The 24,172-nt window shown below is 42.9% G+C and overlaps 1 protein-coding gene across 4 annotated transcripts in view; it reads right to left on the bottom strand.

Moving 5' to 3' along the window:
• The window catches only part of DPF3 (double PHD fingers 3), a 433,848-nt gene that overhangs the window by 53,041 nt on the left and 356,635 nt on the right, over positions 1-24,172 (bottom strand). For all 4 annotated transcript variants that reach the window (XM_030214247.1, XM_030214248.1, XM_030214251.1 and 1 more), the window contains one exon: positions 6,169-6,297. In XM_030214247.1, the coding sequence (XP_030070107.1) occupies positions 6,169-6,297 (129 nt within the window). The remainder of the gene's footprint in view (positions 1-6,168; positions 6,298-24,172) is intronic.

Raw genomic sequence — 24,172 nt, forward strand, 5'->3', positions numbered from 1 at the left:
GAGTACTGAGGTCCTCTTTATCAAACAACCTCAGTATTTTTGGATCATCCCCCTCCTCAGGAGGGACTTCTCCCCCCTCTAACAGCTCCTTCAGTGATGGTTCCTCTGAATAGACTGAGGCCACATCAGTTAAGGAACGAGATGCCCACTCCTGGACATATAAACGAGATATCTTAGGAGCCACAGAGGGGTGAGAAACTAAAGCACCTTGCAACAACTCTGACTGTCCCTGCTTCACTAAATAGGCCTGGTGTAAGAGCAATATAAATTCAGGAGAAAAAAAAGACGTAACTCATGCTACAGGTGGAATGGAAATACTCAAATACAATACAATCCCAACGCAGCTGAATGCTGCTGCCGACTGTTTCTTTCCCATCCCATGGGATTCCCGGCTTGCACGCTCTGCAATGCCCTGACACCAGCTGGCAGATCCTACAATGGGTACCACTGCTTAACCACCTCTGCAGAGCTGGTGGTGGGAGGCGGGGTTGGTGGTTGGGAGGCGGGGATAGGGCTGGCCAGACTTATACGGTCTGTGCCCTGAAGAGGACAGTACAAATAAAAAAGTAGCACATATGAATTTATCTTCTTGGGCAGACTGGATGGACCGTGCAGGTCTTTTTCTGCCGTCATCTACTATGTTACTATGTGCAGAATCAGCATTCACTCTGACTGTCACAAGTGCAGCACAACATGTCCCCAGTGGTGAGTCATGATTCCTCCCCTGCACCAAGTAGAACTTGCAGCCCTCCAAGCAGTTCTGAGCAGGGCCACCGAGAGACAAAGTCGGGTCCATGGCAAACAATCCCCCCCCCCCCCCAGACCTGCTTACTTGTCTCCTCTCCTGTTCCGCTCGGCTGCACAGGTCCTTCTTCCTGCCACATCCAAACAGGAATTATTTCATGCAGGAGGCGGGATGTGGCAGGAAGAAGGACCTGTGTCTGGCAGAGCAGAGTTAACATTAACTCTGCTCTGCGACGCACAGGAGCAGGCGAGCCATGCCAGCGCCAGGCGGGCCCCCCTTGAAGGCCGGGCCCTGGGGAATTTTGCCCACCCCCCTTAGTGGCCCTGGTTCTGAGTCAAACTTTAGTCGGACTTACCACTGTTGGTTGCTTCCCCCAAGCTCACGGTTGTTGTGCTGGAAAAGGAGAGCTCCACAGGAAACAGGGGATAGGTTAAGGGAGGGAAGAAGTAAATTCACAGGGCATCAGAGACAGGGATCTGAAGAAGACCTCCAGATATGACTCTGCAGACTCAAGTCACCCACAAAGCTCGATTGGGGACCAGCTGACCAACTGGACTAGGAGCAAATCACTCAGAACCAGAGGCTAAAAAGTGTGTCCATCCATCTGCTGGAGATAGAAAATACTGAGGAGCTGGACTGGATGCCAAGAGAGACATGTCTCAGCTCAGTTTTCAGTTCTCTATCTCCACCTGCTGGTTAATGGACACAACTATCCCACAGGTTCAGGAATAGTGGGAAGATATGTAATGGAATTGAGTGTTCAAAAAAAATTCCTTTTCATGGATTCTGCTATATTCCTCATAATATATTATTTAATGCACATGGCCGCAAATCCATTCAGTATCCATATACAAGGTACCATGTGATGCGTAGCTTGGTCCCTTAGAAAGCAGATGTTCAGAGGTTTATCTACTAGACTTAGTAATTTGTTTACTATACCGCTTTATGCAGTTAATGTGGGAATTTGCACACACTATTAGCATACGCTCCTGTTAACAGTTAACCTAATAGTTTGATGCTTAGCATGCACTAATGCCCACCGCACCTTAACTGTATAATATATAGAGTGGGCAAGGACAGCATCTTACACTTAACCCAAGATAGGGTACTATTTGTTAACAAGGAGCAGTTAATGCCAAGGTAGCATTAAGTGCATAGTTGTCTGTAGTGCAGTTAATATGTGCTAAGTGTATTTTCCCTACTGTAACTGTATGAGCAGATGTTGGAAACATTCTTAACACTTAATGCAGATGCTCTGCAGTTACTGCATGGTAATTTTGGTAATCACTGAAGATACTTGTACATAGGTCACCCTTCATGTATAAGTCACATCTCAAACTTTCCCTTTAAGTGCTGAGAAAATGTGATTGACTCACATATAGATCACAGTTGGGGAGAGGCACCCAGTCCCGTGGCCATCATCCCCCTCCCATGTCAAGCATCTCCTCTTCCCCTCTCTATATGTCTTCTACCGGGGTCCAGCATCTCATCTCTCATTCACGTGACCAGCATCCTTCCTCCCCTCCCTATCTTCTCCCCCAGGATCTAGCAGCTTATCTCCCAATACCATGCCTAGCATCTTCCCTTCCCCTTTCTATCTCCTCCTGGGACCAGGGTCTCATTTCCTGGGCTCTCCTCAGTTCCTGTGGCCAGTATCATAGCCTCCTTCCCTTCTCCATGTGGCAACTGTCCCCCACACCTCTTCTGGTGCTCCAAAGATGCTGTGCCCCACTGCAGCATTTTTCTGTTCAGGCCCGTGCTCCAGAACGCTGCATGTCCTGCCTTCTCCCTGACAAGAAAAGGAGTGGAGAAGTGGCCTAGTGGTTAGAGCACCAGTCTTGACATCCAGAGATGCCTTTTTCAAATCCCACTGCTGCTCCACCTTGAGCTACTACTGAAAAATAGGTGAGCAAAATCCAAATCAATAATAATTATTAAGGAGCTCTTCAAAGAGTGCACCCTCTTTCCAAAGAGGTGGGAAAGATGATGGCCACCAGATTGGGTGGAGAACCAAGGGATAAGAAGGTGAACCCTGGGGGAGAATAAGGAAGGGAAATGCTGGACTTGTAGATAGACTTGTATATAGGTTGCCTCACCAACTTTTGACTTTTAAATTGATCATAAGTTTGTGACCTATAAGCGAGAATGTATAATACCATGCTGTAGCTGCAACATGTTATCATGCTTTAGAAAAAAAAACCTTAACTGGTATAACATTCATTGGAAATTGAGCCTTAAATAATTAAAGAGGAAATATTTAAATATATTTTTTCATTGAAAATAGATGTTTTTCTGTAGAAAAAAAAAAACTTTTGTTCCCCCCACCCACCCCAAGTGCAGAAAAAGGTGTGTGCGCTATTTGCAGCATGAATACCTTTATCCATTGGAACAAAGGAAGCCAGGAGAATGTTGGAAACTTAACAATGCATGGAGATTTCAGTTTGGAATATCTGTGCAAATTTTGTGCCTGCTCCCATGCAAAATGCACAGATACTTCTATACCTGAACTGTGCAAACTAAGTAGATTTTCAAACGGAAACTCTACAAGCCCTATAGCCACTTTCAAATTCTCCTCTAGATGTGCTTTGACTCCCCCACTAAGGAGAAGGGAGTTTTCTGCCATCTTACAGGCTTGCTAAGTGGCTTTGTAGCTAACTAAACAAAAGAGCCTCCATCTTTTCTATGTTCAATTTAGATCCAGATAGCCTCTCAAATTTAATGTTCAGATTTTGGATTTTGGGTCCTTTCCCTTCAGAGTACCACGGCAAGGGTTTTGGTATTTAGCAGTTATAATTATTGATACAATTTCTGACTTATTCAAGCTTAACTATGGCCACCTTTCTAAGGACATTCAAGTTGATCTAGCTTCATGGTCACCTTTGATGCTGACCTGGTGGGGACGGATTGCAGTCTTGCAAATGACGATATTGCCGCAATGTTTATTTTTATTTGCTCACTTGTCAATTCATATCCCCGAGAAGCAGTTTAAGTTGTGGGATAAAATTCTGAGAGCTTTTCTCTGGGGAAAAAGATGCCCTAAGGCGATATGGTCCACCCTTCAGAAGTTTAATGGGAGTGTGGGTTTAATGAACTTATGTCAGTATTATCTTGGGACTGTGCTCAGAGCCGTGAATGAACATCACATGGAACATCCTTTGGTGCACTGGGTGCAATTGGAAAATGTGTTCTACATCCTTTTTCACTCTTTGAGATGGGGGGAAGCTTAGTAATAAGGTAGGGAGCTCCACTTTGGCATGTTTTTCTATCTTTGCTCTTGGAGATGTGGAGAAAGGTGAAAGGTGCATTTGGGATGTACCCATCCTGCTAGTTTACTCAAGGATTTTCACTTGTGGGCTTCGGGATATTTTGCTCCTTTATTAGCTGCTCTGAGAGATTTGGAGTTTACTCATTGTACAAATTTATGGTATCAGGGGAATATACTTAACTCACCCAAACTTCAAGACATACGCAATGTAAAAATTCCATTCTATCAATATTTTCAGGTACAGGATTTACTGTATTGTCCTTCTGTGATGAATGATCTTTTTCGGGCTTCCAATGACCTAGAAGTGGTGCTATTCAAATCTCAATCTAGGAAAAAGCTACTTTCACGTATTTATGTCTCTTTAGTGAAAATGTTCCTGGCTGAAAGGGCCCCATTAGAGAAGAAGTGGGATGAGTGGTTGGGTTCCCCCTTGGGGGAGGAATCTTGGAACACCATTTATGTTTATGCCCAAAATTGCATACACATTACAGATTATAACCTGCTACAATATCAACGTGCATACAGCCCCCTATGTGGGGTGCCATGACAGATGATAGCACCTTGGGTATATGTTGGAGGCAATGTGGTCAGGTGGGCTCTTTGGAGCACATGTGGTGGGATTGTCTGATCATCCAATAGTTTTGGCACCAGGTGTGGTCCAAAATTTATGTATGGTCTGGTGAGAATTTGTCTGGAAACAAGGCTGCCTGCTTGTTAGGGCTTATACCAAATTGGGTACCTCACGGAGGGCTTAAACAGGGTGTCACACATATTTTGGTACTGGCAGCTAAAATGAGTATAGCTAAGGTGTGGAAGCACCTGGGGGGCCCAGTGATTCACTCGTGGCATGCAGCAATTAGGGAATTATGGATCTATGACAAAATTACTGAAGATCTTAGAGGCAAAAGCCAAGATCATGACAGTTTGTGGCTCCCTGTGGCAGAGCTGTAGTTGTATGTCTTTTAATGGGTACTGTTCATTTAATATCTTCCCGCTGGTTGTGGGCCTTTGACCCTCCTGAAGTTCCTTTCTGTAGACAGTGTATTATCCCCTACATTCCCTGTGCATAGCATGTGTGGTTCATCTGTACACCAGTTTTAATGTCTATACCAATAGGAGGGGAGGGTGGGAAGGCAGGAGGAAGGGTGGGATGGGACCGCTGTCTGTTCTTATATGCAGGGAGGGGGATGTATAGAATTATGAGGGAGAGTTGATTCTTGTGGTCATGCTTCTTTTGTTGCTAATCTTCTTGCTTATGGGGTGTATTTTTTAAAATATGTTAATAAAAAGTACAGTTTAAAAAAAAAACAAGAGTAGGTAGAAGCCTCTTTAAAATACCTTATTGCTTTATTAAAGCTTATAACCACATGAGTGTTCTTTTCAAATCTTCGCATATTAGATTGTTAAATTCCAGCTAAATTTCTTTTGAGGCCATTGCATTGCATTTTATTTTAAAGTTACGATTTAAGTTGCTTCTTGAGGCAAAACTCATATATTCATCTTTCCCAGTCAGTGGGAAGTCATTTATTTATTTATTTATTTATTTTCTTTCCAGCATTTTTGAACCAAAGTGGGAGAGACTTTCCACGGCATATGCCATGCTATAATATACTACAGCTCCTTTATTCAACGAGTTTAGAAAGAAGAGTAAAAACAATTTCAAACTTTAAACTGAATTCTCTTCAGGTATGAAGAAGTGCATTTAAAACTTGCCTAAAACAATTTTCAAATGGACTCTGAGAATTTGAAACAAGGATTTGCTATAGTTGGTTTAACAGCAACAAAAGTAAAAAGTGAGGGACACTAATAATGAAATAAATGAAATGAGAAATAACACTAGATAGAGAAAAGACAGTTATTGAAGGATCTATTATGAAGATCAAATAAAATAACAATCCTGTAATATTACAAATGGATGTACTTTTTCACTTTAATGGGAATACATTTACATACTAAAGCTTGCACTCTTAAATTAACAACCTGTCGTGCTCTTTTAAATCCCTTGGCTCAAATATTCTCCAATCAAAACAACCGCAAAAATATATTCATCATCCAAGGTAGAGAAACAGAATAGCCAGTCAGGAAAAGCCAAAGAGAACTTTAGAGCTTGCTTTCTGAGAGTTATACGGAGGAATAAAGTGAACCACAACAGACTTACCAGAGCGCCCACAATCAGAGCAAGACACAAGTTCTTCTGGCCGTCCGCTCTTTTTGTTCATATTGGAGCCTCCCAGGCAGAAGTCACAGTAATTATTGGGAAGGATAGCACCATCTGGTCCTTTCCGGGCTAAGAGAAGTTAAAAGAAATCATGTTTAATTTAGAACAGAAAATACAGAATTCCATTGCAACTCTTCAACTAAACTGTGAGAGGTGAAGAGAGTAATAACAAAGAACAAGGGCAGAGGGATGGTGTGGTGCCAGACCATGGAAGTGTTTATAAGTAAAGAGTAGAAGTGTGAGGACAGAAGGGAACTTGACAGGAAGCGAACAAAGAAAGACTATCAGCCAAGAGATGTGGGAGAGAGTAGCTGGGATGAGTGTGGAGAGCTGAGCAATTTTGTACAGTAAAAATGAGAAGTCACTGAGAACCATAAGGAGACTTATGCAGTAGTCAAAGGGAGAAAGTTATCATGGTGTGGTAAAAGGCAGGTTTTTACCACACCTTGATTTACCACAGGAGTCACCAACCCTCCTATGGTAAATGAATAACGGTGCTTCTGAGCTACTTTCAAAGTAGCATTGTTCCAGTGGAACGAGAGCATTGGGCCTCAAAGGCGTGGCCCAATGCTCTCAGGCTACATCTTAAAGGGACTGTTGGAGTCTCCCCACTTGGCCAAGACCCCCACCACCCTCCCTGATCGACCCCCAACTCCCTAATATGGAAACATGACCCCTAGCAGTAGTACTACAAAACTACCATTAGGGGTGCCATATTGGATGACAACACCAGCAAGGACAGGACTGACTAAAGATTGCTGCTGCCCTGGGATCCACTAGACCACCATAAAAATGGCAGTAGGTCCACAACATTCAAGGGATCCTTTGGAGGGGTGGGCCTCCTGATTGAGAGGGATGGTGATTGGGGTAGAAAGCTCTGACGGCACCTTTAAGTTGCAGCCCAGGAATAGAAGCGGTCCAGAGGAAGGCGACAAAAATGATACAGGGCTTGCACCAAAAGTCATATGAGGAGAGACTGGAAGACCTGGAGATGTATACCGTAAAGGAGATGAGGGACAGAGGAGATATGATACAGATGTTTAAATACCTGAAAGGTATTAATATAGAAACAAATATTTTCCAAAGAAGGGAAAATGGTAAAATTAGAGGACATGAATTGAGGTTGCGAGGTGGTAGACTTAGGAGTAATGTCAGAAAATTCTTTTTCACGGAGAGGGTGGTTGATGCCTGGAATACTCTCCCAAAGGAGGTGGTGGAGAAAAAAAATCTGTGGCAGAATTCATAAATGTGTGGGATGAACACAGAGGATCTCTAATTAGAAAATGAATGGTATATAAACAAAACTTAAAGGGTTGCATATGTGTTTGCATTTCAAGTGGTGATTAGATGGCAACTCTGGGCCTGTATCAACTAAGGCTGGTGCAGGGCTGGCTTGTACGGTCTGAGTCCCTCACATAGCAATCCAGTTTAGGATGGGCTGTAATTTGGAATGTGAGGACAGTGCCAGGCAGACTTTTATGGTCTTTGTCCTGCAAATGACAAGAGGGTTTTGGATAGGCTGGAGTAGGCTTTGACGGCAACTCTAGTAGTTGGAACATAAGGACAAAACCGGGTGGACTTCTACAGTCTATGTCCTAACAACACCACAGAAAGACCATGATCAAGTATATAATACCACATTCATTGTTGATTTAATCTTGAATTGAGAATGAATGAGACTGTTGGGCAGACTGTATGAACCATTCTGGAGTTTATCCGCTGTCACTTACTATGTTGAATTTAAATAGTAATGTGCTGTTTTACATGCATGTGCATGTTTTGCATCTCATTACTATTTATTCCCCAGTGACTTAAATAGTGCTGCAAGCGGGCAAGACAACCTGCATTAGTGCCCTTTAATTCAAATTAAAGGGCAAATGACAAAGGTTGTTGTCCTAATGCAGCTTGATAGCTTTCCCCTATAGTAAGACCAAAAAACAGCACAGGGGAAGTAGAAACAGGCATCAGAAGACAGAGATGAATACATTTTATGAACACTAAGGGTCAGATGCACTAATTGGTTTTCCCCAGAGACACAAAATAGGGGGTTTAGTACACCAGGGACATATGAGGCTAATGGCAGAGGGATAACCACGTTGAAGAAAATTTGAGGGTGTGGGAGAACAGAAAGGTCAAGGGGGGTCTTTCACTAACAGCAGATGCTAACTGCTGCAGCAAGGCCCATAGAAAGAAAATGATAACAGGTGCTAAAAGAACCCCCGTGATTCTTATCAGAATAAGAGAAATGGAAGGGAATAGAGTTGGAAGAAAGAAAACTAATTGGTGGCCAGGGAATATAGACAGAGTATTTCAGGTTTAGAAAGGTCAAGCTTTAGAAAGCAAGAAGACATTCAGGATGACACAGATAAGACATCAGGAGACACCTGTTTAGGTGATGGAAAGAAAATCAGTTTTCTCTTCTTATTCTAACTACTGCTGTACTATGAAATTACAGGCCCCTCACCATAGTACATGTGACCTTCTCTTGGTAGATTTGCCATTCCTTCTGCAACCCATAACACTCAGTGTACCCTGATGGCCCCTCATCTTAGTACTTGCCAGGGTTGGCCCTGTTCAGTTTCCAAGATGTAAAAATTCAGGCTCACCCAGACTAGTGTAACCCAGAGAAAAAAACAGGCTATCAGCTGCTAATATATGTTGATTGACATGTAAAGATCAGAAGGGCATATTTCCCCAGATTCTATATATGGCACTCAAAGCTGAGTGTGCAAATTTGGGCATATGCCCAATTTGAGTAACAAGCCAATTGGTGTCAATAACTGAGGGCTATCAATTACTGGTGCTAATTAGCAACAATTTGGATTTATGCATGCATCTTAATAGGTGCTATTCTATACAGATGCACACATAAATCTTTTAGCATGCAATGGAACGGGGTGTGGCTATGGGAGGGGCATAAGTGTTCACTAAAGATGCGCACATTATTATAGAATTTGCGGAATGAGCCTAATTTACAAATGAGGATTTACACCAAGTTTCAGTTGGTGTAAATCCTCGCACCCAAAGTTGGGTGTGGATCCCGCTGCTATGCACTATTATATAAATGGTGCCCAACGTGGGGCACTGTTTACAGAATAACACTCATAACACATTTTTGATGCCCAAATTTGGGCGCCATTTACTGAATCGAATCCACTATGTTTATATGAATAGGTTTTACTAATATTTAGTACATTTACAAGGCAATTCTATAAAAGGACACCTATTGGATGCAGAGTGGGGGCATTTCTTCTGTAATGACATCTGGGCACCCAGATTCCATTACAGAACAGCAGCATAAACCCGCATCAGCGTGCCTAAATGTAAGCGCACCCATGTATGCCAGGTCAATGGCTGGCGCAAATGGACACACCTACATGTGCCAAGCAACATGCAAACTGACAGTATTGCTCCACCCAGCTGTATGTCCCCTTGCACTTATGCACTATAGCACTTACACACACCCTTATAGAATGGCATTTAGGTTGATTACACGCAAGTGCCAATTAACCCTGCATTTAAATGTGCAAAATGTGCGTGTGAGCAAGTACTACCCTGTTATCTTGTGATTTAGCCTCTCAAAGACACACATATATATTATAAAACTATAAAAACAGGCTGTGTGATATTTTTCCTTGGAAAATATGGGATGAGTTTATAAAGAGTTCAGCTGGATAACTCTCTTTTTTTAAATTGGTTATAAAAATTGTAACATGAAAAGCAATCAAGCTATTCCTAACGGGTTATGTTAGGGAGGAAGGTATCAAGGTGCAGTAATAGGCAAGCTTTTACCACACTTTGATTTACCAAGGGAGCCAACAACTAGTGGAATAACAGTCCCATAGGTTGCTCACTATCATGATAAATGAATAACGTTGCGTGTGAGCTCCCTATAAAACAACTTTATTCGAGAGGCCTAGGAGCATTCAGCCTATAAGCCACAGCCTGATGCTCCCAGATCGGAGCCTAAAATACCAGTGCCAATTCTACTCTCCCCCTCCCCATCACAACCCCTCCTAACATATTCTTATACCATCAACCCCCCCTCCGCCCCCAAAGGATCCCTCATCATCACTGTAGGCCCTACCAGCACATTCCCTGGTGGTCCAATGGTCTTCAGGCAGAAGCGATGCCCAGTTGCTCCTGTAGGGTCCACAGAGATAGTGGGGGGGGGCCCTTTGTATTCAAACTATGTTCCACCTATGATGTAAACCGCACTGAACCCAGAAAATAGGATTTTAGCAGTATACAAGATTTGTTTTGATTTTGCCTGTCCTTGGATCTGACCTTTGGTGCTTACGGTACCCAGAAACTAGGAACTACACCCATTTATCCCATGCGCGAGGCTCCTTCTCCCGCATTGACTACCTCCTGATGTTGACCCCCTGCTTTACTTGGGTGCACGATGTGGGGATTGGGGCCACTGTAGTCTCAGACCACGCACCAGTAACGCTCACCCTAGCACCACTGCCCTACTTTCAGCAAGCCTGTGCCTGGCGTTTCCCAACCTACCTAGCCCAAGACAGAGTTTCGAATGTATTTGCAGGCCAATGGGAGGACCGTTGTACTACATAAGTACATAAGTATTGACTTGCTGGGACAGACTGAAAGGTCCATCAAGCCCAGCATCCTGTTTCCAACAGTAGCCAATCCAGGTCACAAGTACCAAAAAAGTACAATACATTTTATGCCACTTATCCTAGAAATCAGAAGTGGATTTTCCCTAAGTCCATTTTAATAATGGGCTATGGACTTTTCCATTAGGAAGTCATCCAAACCTTTTTTAAACCCCACTAAGCTAACTGCTTTTTTTTTTTTTTTTTTTTTTTTAATTTATATTTTTATTTTAATCAAATTAAACAATTGTTACATTTGAGAGGAAATACAGACAGAAAATATATTATATGGGAAACAATATTCTTTCCCATAAAACAAAATTTGTTCAAAGGAAAAATTTTAATCTTCTTTAGACCACAAAAAGGAGGGGGAGGTCTATCAAATCTGAAGACTAAATTTAAAGAAATATACAAAAGAAGAGATATGCTTAACATGCAAACCTATCTGATACATTAAATAGTGATTATCTTCAATGGGTTAACGGTGTCAATTTCTTCATATTAAGAAAGACTTTAAGTTGTTCGAGTTGATAGAAAATATATTTCAATCCCAGAAATTTTATAACACATTTACAGGGGTGATTAAGATAGAAGGAAGCCCCTAAGGATATAACTTCTGATCTTAAAGTTAAGAACAATTTCCTCCTTTCTTGAGTTTGTTTTGTTATATCAGGATATATCAAGATTCTTTTACCCCTAAACGCTGTCTGCATTTTTTTAAAGTATAATCTTAATACTGCGTCTAGGTCTTGCTGAAAGACAAAAGAAACTATTAGAGTTGACCTTTCAGAGTTCGGGTTTAAAGTAGTCTCTAGTATTCCAGAGCTTAATTACACGTTGAGTGAAGAAAAATTTTCTCCAATTCATTTTAAATTTACTACTTTGTACCTTCATTTTGTGCCCCCTAGTCCTAGTATTTTTGGAAAGAGTAAACAAGCGATTCACGTCTACCTGTTCCACTCCACTCCACTCATTATTTTATAGACCTCTATCATATCTCCCCTCAGCCATCTTTTCTCCAAGTTGAACAGCCCTAGCCACTTTAGCTTTTTCTCATAGGGAAGCCGTCCCATACCCTTTATCATTTTCGTCGCCCTTCTCTGTACCTTTTCTAATTATATCATTTTGAGATGTGGTGACCAGTATTGAACACAATATTCGAGGTGCGGTCGCACCATGGAGCGATACAAAGGCATTAGAATGTCCTCATTTTTGTTTTTCATTCCTTTCCTAATAATACCTAACATTCTATTTGCTTTCTTAGATGACGACGCATACTTAGCAGAGGGTTTCAACGTATCAACAATGACGCCTAGATCCCTTTCCTGATCGGTGACTCCTTGCATTATATAGTTATAATTCAGGTTCCTCTTTCCCACATGCATCACTTTGCACTTGCTCACATTAAATGTCATCTACCGTTTAGATGCCCAGTCTCCCAGTCTTATAAGGTCCTCTTGTAATTTTTCAATCCTCTTGCAATTTAACACCTTTAAATAACTTTGTGTCATCAGCAAATTTAATTACCTCACTGGTTACTCCCATCTCTAGATCATTTATAAATATGTTAAAAAGCAGCGGTCCCAGCACAGACCACTGAGGAACCCCCACTATCTACCCTTCTCCATTGAGAATACTTACCATTTAACCCTACTCTCTATTTTCTATCTTTTAACCAGTTTTTAATCCATAATAGGACACTGTCTACTATCCCATGACTCTCCAATTTCCTCTGGAGTCTTTCATGAGGTACTTTGTCAAATGACTTTTGAAAATCCAGATACACAATATCGACTGGCTCACCTTTATCCACATTTATTCACCCCTTCAAAGAAATTTAATAGATTGCTGAGGCAAGATTTCTCTTCACTAAATCCATGTTGGCTTTATCTCATTAATCCATGCTTTTGAATATGCTGTGTAATTTTGTTCTTTATAATAATCTCTACCATTTTGCCTGGCACCAAGAGACCCCCCATCTTATACAGGGACTCGGCTAAAGTGGTCCTTCACGGGGCAATCATAGCCTATACTACTGCCCATAATAGGAAAATCTCCTCTAGCATCATTAATCTGGAAAGGGCACAGGAGGGCTCTCAGAGACTATGCTAAGGCACCCACTGCCGCCAATAAGGAACAATATCTAGCAACTCACTCTCCTGTTCTCCAACTTCTTCTTTTTACTTTTCACATACCTATCAACTTTCCATCTTCTTCTCTGTCCCTAGCTCTCCCATTTCCAAGCTCACTCATTCTCCTATACCTTTCTGTCCCCTCCCTCCCATTACATATTTTTACTCTCCATACCACTCTCCTCTCAACCCTTCAGGGCCTCTCCCACATGTTGTTCAGCATGTCCCCACCCTCGACCTTTGCAGCTCAGCATCTTTTGTGTGTGTGTGTGTGTGTCTCTCTCTCCTTCTTTTCACCCCAATTCTGATGTAGCCCAACGTCTTCCCTTTCTCTCCTTCTCTCCACCCCATACTCTTGTAGCCAAACATCTATCCTCTCTCCCCTACCACTCTCCAACATTTGTAGCCTATCACCTCCATGTCCCCCTAACAGTGCAGCTTCTCTCCTTTTTGGCCAACAATGTAGCTTCTCCTTTTTTCTCTCTCCTTCCACCCATAGTCTGCATCCCCCTCTCTATCCCTTTTTTATCCTTCCCCTCATAGTTGGCATCACCCCCTCTCTTTCCACTTCATCTCCTCCGCCTCCCATTATTCTTCTCGCCCCCAAATAGTCAGCATCTCTCCACTTTTTTTCCACTTCATTTCTAGAATCCTGCTGTCTCTACCCTCCCCTTCTCTTCATCACTTCCTGGGCCCAAAAAAGTGCCGGAATGCAGTTCTGCTCCATTCCGGCACAAATTAAGCCCTGCATTTAGAATTAAATTTAAGTTGCAATGCAAAGGTACAGATATGTGTAATGCAGTATAAAGAGATGGGTTAATTCTATCTTGTGGCTTTCACTGTGCTGCTGGTTGCATTCTTCATGTACTGCTATTCTCATAAAATATTTCTTCAGCTGTTGATCAGTGAGTACCATCAATTAGCATTTTCTAATGTTTTTTTTCCTTCCCACTGTCAAGCACTGTTGAATGCTGGATTTCAGCACCGTAAAAATCCAAAATCAAAATCTTGAATCCCAGAGGTTTCTGGGATTCTGAATGTAGACTTTAAACTTCAGTTCTGAACTGAAATAGTGTTTCTCTGCAATGACCCCATTTCAGGTTGCTTTGAATTCTGGGGCTCCAATTTTGCCCATTCTCCAGAGAAATGCACAGAGATAATATTTGCACTACAGCAGGTAAAAATATAAGAACATAAGGTACATACTTTGCAGCTGCTAATTCTCAAAGGAAAACAAAGCAGGTGAGTTCCCCTTTGAAAACTGGCTGCAGTGGATAACTGTAAAAGTGCCTATATACACTGCAAACATGAGTTATTTACAACCGGTGTCATAACAAAATTTGAAAAACCCATAACCTAAGTGAAAAAGCTTCTGACTTAATATACAGCCCAAAGCACACCACTACCTACTCATCAAATAAGTGCAAAACAGATTTTTTTTTTGACTGCTACAAACTATACAATGGAACCTGGTTTCATAAACACCCTGGAGAAGGTTAACTGAGGACTACTTGAAGTGTGCGCCATCTACAGGAAGAACCACTAAGGACCAGAAGAAGGCTGCTCATCCTTTCTGCTAATCTCAGATCAGTCCACAAATTCTAACTGCAAGCAACCACATTATACACAGGTCAATGAACCGCTCCTTGCTCTACAGGACACAGAATACATTTCAGCAGGCACTTCAGTACCCTCAGTATATTCCTTCTGTTTCAGCAGATCATTGTTCAGTTCCAATTCAGAACCGGTAGGTAGAATCTCAGGCAGCTTGGGGGCTCGGACTGGCTTTCTTATCATTTAAGAGCATCTGATTTGTACACCGGAGGGGGAAAATCCCCATTTTCTTTTTCTGTTTTCTCCCCCCACTGATGACAAACCTTAGCCCTCCACAGGTCTGGCATGTTGTCATGGAAACAGCATCCAAGGCTCTGGCAGCCTCTGGTCCTGCCACCTGTCACTGCTTTATCTCTCAAGTGTAAACAATTCCAGGCAGCCATCCTGATTCTGCTGCTTAGAATTCATCCAGCAGAGAGAAGGATCAGCAGAGGATAAAAGAGAAAAGGAAGGAAGGAGAACAAAAAAAAAAAAAAAAAGAGCCATCACACAGCATACCTAGGAATGGCATTGTGTCAGACGACCAGGTGTTTTCTCAGCTACTGATGTCCCTGTCCACTGCATCGCCATCTGGCAGCTTTAGTTAAAATTAGCAACCTCAGAATTTTGCACAAAAGCTCAAAATAAGCAATACACTTTTGTTTGTCAGGGAGCCTGGGATGCTGTCCATGGAGGAAGAGAGACAAGAAAGGGGCTCCAGCCTCAGACGAGTTGCAACCCCAAATGGAGTCAAGAAACCCGCATTTGGGGTCGCAATCTGGGCGAGTGCTCCATAGGATCTCACTGTTCTGCGTCACCAGGGATTGCACGCTTTCTGTGGTGCATAAATTTGGATCATGGTCACAAAGGTTGGTAAGCAGCATTGTATAGGAAATGGTAACAATTACTAGAGATGGGACTACACTCAGCCTTACTGACCATTTCCTCAACTTTTCCCCTAGCTGACATATTACTATGTAAAAAGTATTGGGTGGGGAGAAAGGAGATGCTCTCCAAAATCAGCACTGAGTTGGCCTAACACAAATGTTTCCACAGTGGGCATATGTCTGTTTCTGCCACCCTTCCAACCTGATGTCTTTTGTGTCTAGGGCACAGGAGCCAACTTTTCAAAATGACTGTGGGTGCTACATTCAACAACAGTGGATGCTCCCTCGTCAGAGAAATGGAGGTTTGCTCAATATTTGGGGTGTTCAAGCATTGACAGCCCCACAGACCTGGCCCCTATGATCTATTGAGCAACACAGAAATGGTAACGGTTAGTTCAAGACACTGTTACAGTGTGCTATCCAATATCAGTAATTGCAAAGTAAATCACCACAGCAGTGACATATTACAGTGTATAGTCTGTTGTAGGACTTTTTCCTCCCAGATTTTATCAGATATGTGCCAGTTAGTACCGTGGAGGGGAATAATCGAACGTCGCCGGCGAAATAGGTCGCCGGCGATCTATTTTGGCGGCGGTGCAACAGCTGGCCGGAACCGTATTTTCCAAAAAGATGGCCGGCCATCTTTTTTTTCGATAATACGGTGTGGGCCGGCGAAATGCCTTGGATTTCGCCGGGTTTGAGATCGCCACTTTTGTTTTTCAGCAATAATGGAAAAAAATGCCGGCGATCTCAAACCCGGCGAAATTCAAGGCATTTGGCCGTGGGAGGAGCCAGCATTTGTAGTGCAATGGTCCCCCTCACATGCCAGGACACCAACCGGGCACCCTAGGGGGCACTTCAAACATCTTTTATAAACAACCAAATTAGCTTCCAGGTGCATAGCACCCTTCCCTTGTGTGCTGAGTCCCCCAAATCCCCCCCCCAAAACCCACTGCCCACAAGTGTGCACCATTACCCTAGCCCTAAGGGCTGAAGGGGGGCACCTACATGTGGGTACAGTGGGTTTTGGGGGGTTTGGGAGGGCTCAACATTACCCACCACAAGTGGAACAGGTGGGGGGGGGGATGGGCCTGGCTCTGCCTTTCTGCAGTCCACTGCAACCAACAACAACTGTTCCAGGGACCTGCATACTGCTGTCTGGGTGCTGGGTATGACATTTGAGGCTGGCATACAGGCTGGCAAAAAAGGTTTGTATTTTAATAATTTTAGTGTGGGAGGAGGTTGGCGACCTCTGGGGGAGTAAGGGGAGGTCATCCCCCATTCCCTCCGGTGGTCATCTGGTCAGTTGGGGCACCTTTTTGAGGCTTGGTCGTGAAAATAAAAGGACCAAGTAAACCCGGCGAAATATTGCTTATCGCCGGGTTTTATTTTTCCATTATCCGCCAAAGCCGGCCATCTGGTAGCCACGCCCAAGCCTGCCCATGTCCCGCCTTCGCTTCGCCGCCAACACGCCCCTTTGAACTTTCGCCGGCGAGGCGAAGGGAAAGCGGCGAAGCTATCACAAATGTAGCTTTCCATTATATGCTTTTCCCCACTTTTGCGAAATCGCCGGCCATATCCCAATTTGTGTCGGGAAATAGCCGGCGATTACTTTCGATTATAAGCTGGACAATGGGTTAGTAACTGAGAGAAGAACTTTAGTCAGGAGTTAATTTACGGGTGTAATATTCAGCCAGAAGCAGTTAATGTTTTCTTAAATGCTGACCACTGTCACAGAAATAAGTGTCGATATTCAACCCTTAACCGGTTAAGTTAAACCGGTCAAAAACAGAACTGCTATTTATGTGGTCCTATTTGGCTAGTTAATTTAACCGGTTAACGAATTAATATCGGCCCTTATCTGGTTAAGTGCCGATTCTGCCTTGACTCTGACCCCAGACCACCCACACAGTAGCTGGTTTCAGCTTTACTGGTTAGAGGGGATACTTAATGGCACTATCCAGGTAAGTAACGCTGAATATTCCCTCAGGGCCCAGTCAGTACCAGTTAATGGTACAAAAGGCTCTCTTACGGCTTTGAATATCAATCCTTACATTTGTAATTTCAGAAGTCAAAACACTTCATGTATCCTAACATGAAACTATTGTCATATTTTAAGTCAAAATAATGATTATCCTTTATTAATTAAAAAACTGGAAGTCAATTGAGTCCACCCTTGTTATTTTCAGAAGCTTCTAGGAGTGACAAGCTCCTAAGTTTAAAAAAAAAAATTTCAGTCTGATCTGCAGTCCCTTGGATCAGCAGGAACCGTACATGCCAAGAAATTGTTTCTTTGTTGAGATTTTTTTTTCTGTTTTGCTGTTTAGAGGATACAGCAGTGTGCGGGCGGGGGGGGGGGGGGGGCAGACAGTACAGCTTGCCCCTTCTACAGTCCAATCTACTTGCGAACTAATGGCATTACTGCCAAACCATATCCCTCATGGCTCGCTCTTTTGGACAGACGTGTATTGCTGAAAATTGATGAGCCGCATGCAAGTCGACATACAGAGAGATGAAACAGAGAAATAACAAGAGAGTTTAGGAAGGGTGTAGGTGGCCTTATGGAGGTTGATATGAAAAAGATCAGAGTGTCCTTCTGCTGCTGGGATTCACAGTAAGCCCCATGATGTTCTCTGTTCTAGAAATGCCCTTCAGCAGCAACCATCACTTTTTTCCCTGTGTCTAATGGCTAGTACAACTACAGCACTACTAATAAAAGAAAGATTTTAAAATACGGCCCCATTTCAGTGCCACCCCTGTACCTCCATATTCTAATCTCGCTTACTTCCAAGTTGGTACCTCACCACTGACATCTCCCAAATATATATTTTTTTTACTCTGAATGAAAGCATAGCATCTATCAAGTGCTCTGCTGAATCAACAACAAATCTCTCCCATATATCTCTGTATGTCGTGCATTCAGTGGGTTGCTGATTAACTGTCACTCACTCCCCCCCCCCCCTTCCCTCACTTGACTCTCCAGCTCATCCGGAGAGGATCCCTGAGGCACAGACCTTGCGATACCACAGAGCTGTCACATTTAATTCATAATGCAATACCCAGCAGTATTTACAGGAAGGTTATAACGTTCTGACTCCCCACCATCTTCTTTTTAATGAGAATCCTCCCTTGCTGTGCCAGAGATGTCGGGCTGTGCAATGGTGAACAGAGCCATGAAAGGCAGCAGCAGAAGGGGCACAGAGTGGAAAAAGGAGGCATAATCTGTGCTCATACGAACTGGCCAAGGGGCTGAATATGATGGCCCAATGGTCTCCCTTCACTCTAACCTGTGTTACTGTGCAAATGGGATGGCAGATGAATATTTCAAACTCTTCCTTCGAAAGACTTTAACTCAATTTCTTGAAACCAGACCCTGGGTCATAATGAGTGTGGTGCTCTCGGCCACCTCCTGTGCATATCTGCCCACATGAAATTTGGCAATATCTATGTCTTCCTTTCTGGCATGATGTTTTATCTCAAGAATGAATTAATGAAAGGAAGACGCCGTGGTAAAAGTGACACATAGCAGTTAATAAGGACCACAGCACTGGCAAAACTTGGCCCATGTTGGCTGGGGTCCTATTAGTGGGCTTATAAAAATGCAAAGACAAGTGTTGTTCCAAAACAATTTTTTCTTAATGTGAATAAGTGATTAGAAGAATTCTTCAGGAAAATGTATTAGACCGGTGATGATATCAGCAAATCAAGGGGCTATGTCTCTATGTGAAAAGTGTTGCTGATGAGGACCATGAAATTTAGGTACTGGTAATATAACAACTTCATTTTATAAAAGCCTTGGGTTATTATAAATAATTGTTGGTTTTATCTCAAGAAGGCACCTTTAGGGTAAATCTATTATTTGGTGCCTTGATATAGGCGCTTAGCACAGATTTCATGATGGCAGTCTGACTCACCTAAGGCGTTACAGAATAGTGGTGTAAAAGCTTGTTGGCATGTGGAAACTTTGATATGTTCACTTAAGCAGATCAATGGCTGGTATAAATTGGCATGGGCCCTGATGCATACCTGCAAGGAAGGTGTACATGTGGGCAGAGGTGGGCCATGTGATATGCGCAACTTATAGAATGCTATCAGTTGTGCGTGTTGCGTGGTGTGCTTAGTATGCCAACTTATACCAGCCATTGATCTGCTTAAGTGAACATGACGAAGTTTCCGCATGCCAACAAGCTTTTACACCAGTATCCTGTAACGCCTTAGGTGCGTCAGACTGCCATCATGGAATCTGTGCAAAGCGCCTATATCATGGCACCAAATGATAGAATTACCTCAAATGTGCCTTCTTGAGATAAAACCAACAATTATTTACAGTAACCCAACGCTTCTATAAAATGAAGTTGTTATATTACCGGTACCTAAATTTCATGGTACTCGGCAGCAACTCTTTTCACATAGAGACATAGCTCCCGCATTTACCAAATGATCAGAGGGGTTTAACACAGCAAATAATGAGCGCACCAGGCCTTAGCGCAGATAGCATGCAAATATAGTCAAGCTCATTTAAATGAGGTCATTTTGTATTCCTCCCCAATGATCAGAAAAGAGCACCCGTTGTAAAAAAAATAACGCCAGGACTGAGCAAGCATTAGGGTGTTGGAAAAGAGGATTTCCCATGATTCTCATGCTTCTCTCATGATTTCTTCTGGAAAATCTACCAGTTTTGATTGCTTTAGGAAGCCTGTGCAAGCCCTTGAGCGCTGGTTGTGAGAAAGAGCAGACCCAAACGTAAAGCACACATTGGCATTCTTGTCCTGCATTTAAATTTAAAACCGGCCACGCTTTAAAAAAAAAAAAGAAAGTATATATTGGCATCTGTTTCCTGCATCTCAATATAAGCATCCAGAAATTTTTTTTTAAATGCTTATATTTAGGCTGCAGAAAACATACACCAGTGTGTGCTTCACGTTTGGGTTTTACCAGGCGCATGAGCACAGGAGCTGAACTCTTCCGGGCATGCGCCAAGCACAATCCTCCCGCACCAAATCACAATCCTTCTGCCGAACTCCCTAATGCTCAAAGCTGTGAGCGCACCTCTATTTGCATCTCATTACCTTTGAGCATAACTGCGTTGTTCTTCTGCGCTGTTCCAGCGGTATTTTTATGGCGCTGTTCAGAATAGCACAGGAGTTTTGATCATCGGCCCCTAAATGAATTTGGTGCATATTTTATAGAATAACACCTAGCACTTACATGCTAATTATTGGCATCAATGCCGCATGTTAAGTGCTAGTATTTTATAACCTAGACACGTATTTGGCACTTAACAGGTGCCAGCTTGCAGAATTCCTCTTAATGTCTCTGGAGCTCAGGTTTAGCAGTGTCTTTAGATAATCCTGACACAGGTCAAATGAAAGGAATCCTAATCCACAGGAATGCCACGTGATTTAGAAAGGGATTCTCCTTAACCTGCAGCAGTCATACAGGTCAGGTCACAGGACGGCCCAGAAACTGAAATGCACAGACATAGCAAAGGCTGAGCAGCACCTGGCACTAGCTAACACTACCAGTCATCTTTTTATTTCCAAAACTCAATTTCAGTAACGCAAGCACTGAAGAGGGAAGCGCAATATGAAACAATCCAGACCAATACAAACTGGATGGCACATGACATGCCTCCTTCTCTTATACAACTAAGACTTTCTTCAGCTAATAAGAGAGATTATGGGATGTAGCATATAAAACAGAAGGGTGCTGCACAGGATTAACTGAGCAAAGAGCATCCTTAAATCTTTCTGTGTGTGTTGTGGATGTGTATACCCAAGAACAGAAGTAGTGAAATAATGAGAATGTTGTGAAACTCATAGTATAACTAATATTTTAATCTACAGCAACAATAAGTATGATGAGAGATAGGTAAGTGTGGATCCTCACCCATAAGCACTCTCTCTTCTTTTAGAAACCTATGTTACAACTGTTTTTAAAACTCTTCACAGTGATCAGGTAGGGAAAGTGTGCAGAAACATCATTTTGGGAATGCTTTCCAATGTAGATTTGTAGAGAGGAGGTGAAAAGGTTCTTAGTTTATATATTGAGCATATGTTATCAGTGGCCTAGCCACAAGTGGGCCCGAGAGGGCATTGGCCTACCCACTTTCAGCTCAGGCCCACCCACAATTGAAGCACCCATCCATCCTGTGGCTGGCGGGGATCCCCAAGCCCCACCAACTGAAGACCTCCTACAAAAGCAGCCAAAATGTTTCCCACCTCAGCAGCCAACAGCAGTTATCTGTGAGCCCCCACCATTGTCGGCCCTGTCCCCTGCATGTTCAGTTTTCATGCATGTGCTAACACTGAGCATAGGAGGAGGAAAGGGGGATGGGGCTGGCAGTGGCAGCGGTTCACAGACAGTGCTGCAAGCTGCTGAGGTGGGAACATGTTTTTGCTGCTGTTAGAGGAAGTCTTAATCTGGTGAGGCCTGAAGATCTCGCCAGCTCAGGTAGTTATATTTTCTCTTTGATAGGGGAGTACTGGGGGTGGAGAACAGTGTATGTTCCATGACCACTCAACTTTGGGCTCAGGCCCACCCAAAATGAATCATCTGATTACAACACTGCTGCCCGTCTCATCTTCCGCCAGGGTCGCTTTACTCATACTACCCCTCTCCTCAAGACCCTTCACTGGCTCCCTATCCGTTTTTGCATCCTGTTCAAACTTCTTCTACTAACCTATAAATGTATTCACTCTGCTGCTCCCCAGTATCTCTCCACACTCGTCCTTCCCTACACCCCTTCCCGTGCACTCCGCTCCATGGATAAATCCTTCTTATCTGTTCCCTTCTCCACTACTGCCAACTCCAGACTTCGCGCCTTCTGTCTCGCTGCACCCTACGCCTGGAATAAACTTCCTGAGCCCCTACGTCTTGCCCCATCCTTGGCCACCATTAAATCTAGACTGAAAGCCCACCTCTTTAACATTGCTTTTGACTCGTAACCACTTGTAACCATTCGCCTCCACCTACCCTCCTCTCTTCCTTCCCGTTCACATTAATTGATTTGATTTGCTTACTTTATTTATTTTTTGTCTATTAGATTGTAAGCTCTTTGAGCAGGGACTGTCTTTCTTCTATGTTTGTGCAGCGCTGCGTATGCCTTGTAGCGCTATAGAAATGCTAAATAGTAGTAGTAGTAGTAGTAGTATTTTTCACTGTAGCTTTTACATTTGGAGTATCTTGTTCACCTTGTTGCAACTGTGTGACAGCAGGAGTAGGAAAAGAAGTTTGGAAGGTGCTTTTGTGTGTCTGTATGTGGTCTTGGTGCTTATGGGAGGCAGCTATATGCTGCAGAATACTGGTATGCACTCCACTGCAAACGATACTACTACTCACCCTCCCTCTCCCCCCCCCCCCCCCCCCCCACCTCACTTGTAACTTGGCCTAAAGCAAAACTAAAGCACTACCCCAATTTGCAGAGCTACAACTAAACATTCTGGAGCAAATCCAAACCCTTAAAAGCATGCATAGAAGAGTCAGCTATGTAAATAGACATGCACAGCCACAAAAAACATGAACAATGATAAATCTCAGATGTGTCTGTGTCAGCAGGATCCAGGGATTATATCTATGTGCCTGCTTTCCCTGGGGGTAATTTAATAAAGCCACATAAGCTCCTGTCACTGTGTCGCCTATATAAAATAGTCAAAACATTGATATCCTATGTGCCTTGATAGCCAGGCCTCTTGTCATAAAATTTACTCCCTTCATCTGGATGTGGAGCACAATGCCAAATGAAAGAGGGAAATCTCTAGGGGCATGATTCTGAAAACTGCTCTCATAGAGTACAATTTTCAAAGATATTTACCTAAGAAAATAGCAGTTTACCTGGCTCAAATGGCTTGCCTAAAGATTGCCCTTCTCTAGACAGCTAAAAATATGAATGCTCATCCATAGCTGGACTGCAGAGAAACACTCTTGAGGCATGTTTAGGTTGGAGGACAAAAATAACCTGTACATAACTTTCCCTAAAGGAGTGTGGCTTGATTCTGGCCTAACCACGGAAACACAACGTTAACCATCTAGTTCAAATGATATTGTTCAAATTGAAGTTGTTACATAGACTAAGATACTTTTTCTGCGTGAATTGCACTGGTTACCGGTACAAGCAATAAACTATTAGCTTTTATTTTTAAAATCTTATATGTTTGCAGTCTTCACAGGAGTTGCTGTTAGCTCCTCCATCTTGTATGTGCTGCCGATTGCTCAGCACAAAAAAACAGTAAATTATTTGGAAGAGTTTCTGAACTTTAGCAGTTTACCATATGATATAAGAAATATTCAGCACTATGGACTAGATTCTATATATCGCGCTATATTCTACATAGCATTGCTCCATGCGAATAAATTTAGTCGTGGGCAGTTAGGCCACGTAAAACTTGGTGTAAATCCCGACGCCTAAATTATGCGCAGACTGGGTGTATTCTATAGCAACGCGTATAGATTTTAGAAATGCCTATGAGTAGCCCATGGCCACGCGCACTTTTCAACTACGTGACTTAGAATTTATGAACACCATATTACAGAATACGCTTTGACAGTTCTGCGCATTAATTCTAACTAATACCAATTAGTGCTGATAATTGGCCGTTAACATCCAATTATCAACACTGATTAGCTTGTTAACCAATTAGCTTATGCGCATTGTTATGGAATTCACTTCGATTTCCATGAGGAAATCTCAGCACGATATATAGAATCCCAGGATATA

This window comes from Microcaecilia unicolor, chromosome 9 (assembly GCF_901765095.1).
Source record: "Microcaecilia unicolor chromosome 9, aMicUni1.1, whole genome shotgun sequence".
Lineage (NCBI taxonomy): Eukaryota > Metazoa > Chordata > Amphibia > Gymnophiona > Siphonopidae > Microcaecilia > Microcaecilia unicolor.